This window comes from Tarenaya hassleriana, unplaced genomic scaffold (assembly GCF_000463585.1).
Source record: "Tarenaya hassleriana unplaced genomic scaffold, ASM46358v1 Cleome234, whole genome shotgun sequence".
Classification (NCBI taxonomy): domain Eukaryota; kingdom Viridiplantae; phylum Streptophyta; class Magnoliopsida; order Brassicales; family Cleomaceae; genus Tarenaya; species Tarenaya hassleriana.
Window position 1 is genome coordinate 110,863 of NW_010965655.1, and position 6,849 is coordinate 117,711.

At 31.8% G+C, this 6,849-nt stretch overlaps 1 protein-coding gene across 1 annotated transcript in view; it reads right to left on the reverse strand.

The window, feature by feature from the left end:
- LOC104815461 (acyl-acyl carrier protein thioesterase ATL3, chloroplastic-like) overlaps window positions 1–6,555 on the reverse strand; it is a 10,272-nt gene extending 3,717 nt beyond the window's left edge. Inside the window, exons 1-2 of the mRNA XM_010543865.1 lie at window positions 6,379–6,555; window positions 5,970–6,106 (exon numbers count right to left, since the gene is read on the reverse strand). Of these exons, the coding sequence (XP_010542167.1) occupies window positions 5,970–6,106; window positions 6,379–6,533 (292 nt within the window). The 5' untranslated portion in view covers window positions 6,534–6,555. The remainder of the gene's footprint in view (window positions 1–5,969; window positions 6,107–6,378) is intronic.
- Window positions 6,556–6,849: the final 294 nt, after the last annotated feature.

Sequence of the window (6,849 nt, forward strand, 5' to 3'; positions counted from 1 at the left end):
CATCTTGTTGCTATGAGTAGCTCAATTAATTCCTTTAAGTTATCTTAGACTGTATAGTCCCATACCTACACAGCCCTCGTATCCCTCTCATTCTGGTGCGTCCGATTCATCCCTGTACCCCTACCCAGAAGCTCGTCAGGAGCCATCCATTGTCCATGCCTCTCGTACCGGCGATCACTCCTCGCCCTCCTACGGTATCCTGGGCTGTCACAAGCCCACCAGCTTCCGCCTGGTTCATCCTCGAACCATACCGTACTGGGAGAGAACAGGCTCTAATACCATTTGTAACGACCCGAGGCCGCTACGGAATGATAGAGTTGTCCCCACACACCAACACATGACCTTTTAGCGTGTTTTGTCCTCACTCGCACACATCCCGGAAAGTACTTCCCAGGAGGTCACCCATCCTAAGACTACTCCAGAGACAGCACGCTTAACTTTGGAGTTCTCTCGAGATGGGCAACTGAAAAGGTAGATACATCTTGTTGCTATGAGTAGCTCAATTAATTCCTTTAAGTTATCTTAGACTGTATAGTCCCATACCTACACAGCCCTCGTATCCCTCTCATTCTGGTGCGTCCGATTCATCCCTGTACCCCTACCCAGAAGCTCGTCAGGAGCCATCCATTGTCCATGCCTCTCGTACCGGCGATCACTCCTCGCCCTCCTACGGTATCCTGGGCTGTCACACCTAAACTATAAAACTTCTATATAAATACTTGAACTTTTAAAAATTTTATATAAATACCTAGACTTTTGAAAAATTTTCTAAATAAATACAAATTTCAGGTATTTTTCAAATAAAAATAGGTGATGTTATTAACGGATTTTGGATTTATTTGTGAGTTTTTCAGAAATTTAGGTATTTATTTAGGATTTTAGAAAATTTTAGATACTTATATAGAAATTTTTTAACTTTGGAGTTCTCTCGAGATGGGCAACTGAAAAGGTAGATGCATCTTGTTGCTATGAGTAGCTCAATTAATTCCTTTAAGTTATCTTAGACTGTATAGTCCCATACCTACACAGCCCTCAGATCCCTCTCATTTCGGTGCGTCTGATTCATCCCTATACCCCCTACCCAGAAGCTCGTCAGGAGCCGTCCATTGTTCATGCCTCTCGCACCGGCGATCACTCCCCGCCCTCCTACGGTATCCTGGGCTGTCACACCTAAACTATAAAACTTCTATATAAATACTTGAACTTTTAAAAATTTTATATAAATACCTAGACTAGATCCCTCTCATTTCGGTGCGTCTGATTCATCCCTATACCCCCTACCCAGAAGCTCGTCAGGAGCCGTCCATTGTTCATGCCTCTCGCACCGGCGATCACTCCCCGCCCTCCTACGGTATCCTGGGCTGTCACACCTAAACTATAAAACTTCTATATAAATACTTGAACTTTTAAAAATTTTATATAAATACCTAGACTTTTGAAAAATTTTCTAAATAAATACAAATTTCAGGTATTTTTCAAATAAAAATAGGTGATGTTATTAACGGATTTTGGATTTATTTGTGAGTTTTTCAGAAATTTAGGTATTTATTTAGGATTTTAGAAAATTTTAGATACTTATATAGAAATTTTATAGTTCGGTATTGATGACATCGATTTTTGGCGTTATTTTTCTATGGTTTTAGTTACATTTCACCTCTCTTTTCCGTACACATTTAGCACTTAGGCTGTATTTTATGTACGAATACCGTTTTCTTTACTCTTTGATATAATTTCAGGAATATTTACGTAATTGGACGAAAACGGAGCTAAAACGGTGTTTTCGGAGCTTAAATGGACCAAGTGAACTTGTCACGTGCGAGAAACGGACTTCGAAGTGGAAAGGAAGAATCTCGATGTTAAGAACATCGATATCGACGTTATATAACATCGATATCAACGTTCCTCAACGTCAATATCGACGTTTCCAGCCACCTCGAGATCAAATTTTCAGATTTTCCGATCTAGATGTTCCACAACATCGACATCGATGTTCGCATACCTCGAGATCTGAGCAGTTCAGATATCGACCTTCCACAACATCGACGTTCCTATACATCGAGATCTCCACATTTGGGAAGAATATCGATGTTGGACAACATCGATATCGATGTTTCCAACATCGATATTTCGAGATTTCTATAAAAATGACCGTATGGATCAGAGAGAGGGGTTCGTACATTTTCACATTTTTCAAAACTTTCATTTGTACTTCGGTTACTCAGCGTTTGGGGAACGAATTGGAGTGGAGATTGCTACATTTCATTGTTCAAGGATTGATTCTTTACACTATAAGTTTTCTACTCTTTTTTTTTCTATTGAAATATTGTATGAATCCATGTCTACTTTGCTTTCTCCCATAATGTGTGAGTAGTCTACTTGCTGTAGGCTAGGGAATCTAGCCATGTTACGGAATGATCAATGTGCTTAAACGATTGATGCATGTCTAGATTAGATCCGGTTTTATGAATTGAACGTAATGTTTTCTTAGGATTGATCACCCCATAGAACTAAACTTGGGTTAGTTAATTGCAAAGGAATTTGGATTAATTAATACCAGAATTCGTTTATAGGATAGGTTCAATTATTAATTTTAAACGCATAGGTGGGACTTGATAAGGAATTCTTAATTTGTCCTAGGAACAATGATAGCGGACGCTAATGCTTCTAATGTAGACCTAAAGATGTAGAAACTGATAGGAAAGCGTTAGTTAGAGAGCGATGATCTCTGACTCTGACGCGTTCTAGAATAGAGGCTAGAGTTTCCCGAATCGACCTTAGACTGCAAACCAATCCATATCTATTTAGATGTTCCGTAGCATCGGTGAACCCTCGAACCTACAATGCCTTTATTTATAGTTTTTTCCAACCAACCATCCAACTATTTTACTCTCGACCTTCGCTAGAATCACCATCGACACCATCATCCCTCGATCCCTGTGTTCGACCCTGGTACTACATCGAATCCATACTCTTGCGGAATCAGCTTAGTCTAAATATTTATTATTTGACCATCCACTCACCTAGATTGGCACGATCAGGTATTTATCTGGGATTTTTGTAAAAGATTAGGTATTTATATGCGATTTTCCCTAAACGATCTCGTGTTAAAATTAAAGCTTAACCCTATAAAATTTTGTTTGCGATCTCCACTTTTTTTTCTCTTTTTTTTTCTCACTTTTCTCTCATCGCTAGAGATTACACTCTACTCTCTTTTTCTTTAATCCGTTTGTCTTCTATTTTTTTTTTATCATTTCTCTCACACGTAGAAGTTCTCCAAAAAAAATTAAGTAAATCTAATATAGTACATTTCAAGATATTCAATCATAATCAAATAAAAAAAATTAAGAGCAGTAAAGGTAATGGTATGTAAGTGTTATAAGTTTTATTTTAAGTAATTTTTATTATTTTTTAGAAAAAACTCATATAAATATCCCAAATTTAAAAAAAATATACCTAAAATTTTAATTTGTTCTAATTGATAATTCAAATATTAAAATATTTCAAATTTATATCTCAAATATTAAAAATGTTCCAAATGTATATTCTAACTTACGAAATCGATGTCAATTATTAACTTCGACCCCAATAATGATGTATTAATTAGAGGATAATTTCCGACATAAAAAACGAATCGTAATTGTAAATTGCTCTTGATTTCGTGAGTTAATATATTAATTAGAATATTTTAACATTTTAGATATCAATTTAGAATAGTTTAGTACTTGTGATATCAATTAGATCAAATTGAAAAGTTTGTGTATTTATATGAGATTTTTTCTTTATTTTTTGTTCATTTATTCCTATGTTTTTATCGTACTTATAAATTTGATGTTCTATATATTTATTTAATATTGTGTTTGATTTGACAAAAAAAATGAATAAACTAATTTCTAAAAAAACAAAATTTATCGATATCTCAAGATAATGAACAAATTTCATCCAACAATGTTATGTATAGGTTAAGAACGAAGAATAATATAATTTAGTTGTATAATGTAAAAAATTTTGCAATAAAATATTTTTATTAGTTTTTTAAATTTTATACATACGTTAGTACTTTCGCTCAATTATAATTTTTTTATACGTGTGTGCGTGATTTATATGAAAATTAATGAACCCACATAATTTTTAAGAATACCCATTCGTACATATGAATACAAACATTTTTGGTATTCAAAAATAAAAGAAAAAAATGACGTTTTTTATGAATAAACTATTTAGTTTTTACAAAATCGGAAATTTTTATATGATGTTTATTAAAAAGATAAATTAATCAGCTGAGATTTTATTATATTCGAAAAAGTATATTTTGATAATCCGAGTAAAAATAATATCACTTATGATTATATACCTTAAAATTATATTTGGTTTACGTAAACTTCACCGTTTGTTATACTTCAGTGTTTTTTTTTGGTAAAATTGTTTCAAGTGGGTTCGAACTCGGGTGAGGAGACTGTCCCTTCTCACCTTACCATTCTGTCACCCCACGCTTGTCATCGGTGTGTTTTTAATATTAAGGGAGATTCACATATTAAATATTGAACTTTAACCAAATTTTCAAATTAAATACTCAACTATCTCATTTCCAAATTAAATATTCAATTATATTTAAACTGATAAATAAAACCAAAATTTTCAAATTTTAACATATATCTAAGGGATAATCCCAAAAAAACCATCTACTTTTTTTTTCGTCGCAATTTAAACCCTATACTTTTTGTTATCCAAAAAACCCTATACTTTTCAAAATTTTAAAAATTATACACATTCATATACACATATTAATTATTATAAGCACAAAATTAATTACACATTTATTTTCCACAAAAGTAATTACACATTTATTTTATATATTTATATGTATATATATGTTATATATATATATGTGTGATATATGTATTTTTTTCTAAAAATTATTATATATATAAAAAACTATTTTCTAAGAACATGTTGTTTTGGACAATTGAACATATAAAAACATGTTCTTCGAAAATAGTTTCTTATATATAAAACAATATACAAATAATAAATAGTTTTTTATATATATAATGATTTTTAGGAAAAAATACATATATATAAAACATATATATACATATAAATATATAAAATAAATGTGTAATTAATTTTGTGCTTATAATAATTAATATGTGTATATGAATGTGCATAATTTTTAAATTTTTGAAAAGTATAGGGTTTTTTGGATAAAAAAAGTATAGGGTTTAAATTGCGATGAAAAAAAGTACAGGTTTTTTTTTAGGATTATCCCTTAGATATATGTTAAAATTTGAAAAGTTTGGTTTTTATTTGTCAGTTTAAATATAGTTGAGTATTTAATTTGGAAATGAGATAATTGAGTATTTAATTTAAAAATTTGGTTAAAGTTCAATATTTAATATGTGAATCTCCCTAATAATTAATATGTGTATATGAATGTGTATAATTTTTAAAATTTTGAAAAGTATAGGGTTTTTGGATAAAAAAAGTATAAGGTTTAAATTGCGACAGAAAAAAAGTACAGGGTTTTTTTGGGATTATCCCTTAGATATATGTTAAAATTTGAAAAGTTTGGTTTTTATTTGTCAGTTTAAATATAGTTGAGTATTTAATTTGGACATGAGATAGTTGATTATTTAATTTGAAAATTTGGTTAAAGTTCAATATTTAATATGTGAATCTCCCTAATATTAAAAGTATAAGCATTTTCTTTGTTAAAAAAAAATGTCGAGAAGAAAACAATTTTGGGAATCAAGATATTGTTCCACAAGTAACAATTACTTTTATGATATGAATCGAGTTTCTCCTAAAATTACATAGAACCAATGTTTTTAGATTTTGTTTCTATTTTCCATGCATTGAAACCATGACGTCAAGATACGAATGTAAATAATTTTAACAGAAAATGTCAATAACAAACAATAGCGAAAAACTAAAACACTTAATCGATATACAACGGAAAAAAAAATACTAACCTTGTTGGCAGTAGTTCGCATAAACAGCGTTGTTCACAACACCAAACTGATCGACTTCATAATCTCGAACTTTGAGTACAATCTCATAGAAATCACTCATTTTGCCATTGGAGTTTGAATCATATAGCGACTGCTCTCTGAAACACAATTTGAAAACACATATAAAAGTGAAGATCAAAGTATATATATAATCCAAATTTGGGTAGTATAAGTGAAACGGGACGCAAAACGTCTGTCCCATCATGAGTTCGAACTTTAAGTTTGGAAAGAAAACGTATAATCCAAATCACATGATTGATTTACGACCCAAGGATTAGCCTATGCTTTGGTTTAGGATACTCGGTTACCCAAAAAACAAGTATATATATATGTATCTGTATGTATGTATATGGTGAAGTAGAAATGCTACCCTTTGCCTCCTCTACGTCGACCAATAGAAGCGAGAGGCTTCACCCTCCGGAGAAGAGTAGGTGGTCGCCGAAAAAATGGATAGACTGGCGGTGGGGAGAGGAGTGAAGGTGGAGGCGCCGTGCATTGCGGAGGAGGACCAGTTGCGTGCAGCATTCCTATTCTTTTCTTTGATGTGAATGCCCTAATTAAGAACTTGTTTGTGTTCCTTTGGTTGTGTATTGTGGGGTTTAAATAGAAGGGTTTCCTTGGGCTTCTGTTGTTCCATTGCACGAAGAAAGTGATAACTTAATTTATCTTGTTATGTAAAATTGTTTCTCATTTTTGACGTGTAATAAACTATTACAACTGAAATATGAAACTATTACAACTGAATTTATCTGAATTTATCTGAAATATGAATCGCTTTCGGTTTTTATTAAAAAAATTTAGATTGTCTTAAAAAAGTTTTGGTTTTTCAGAAATTTTATAA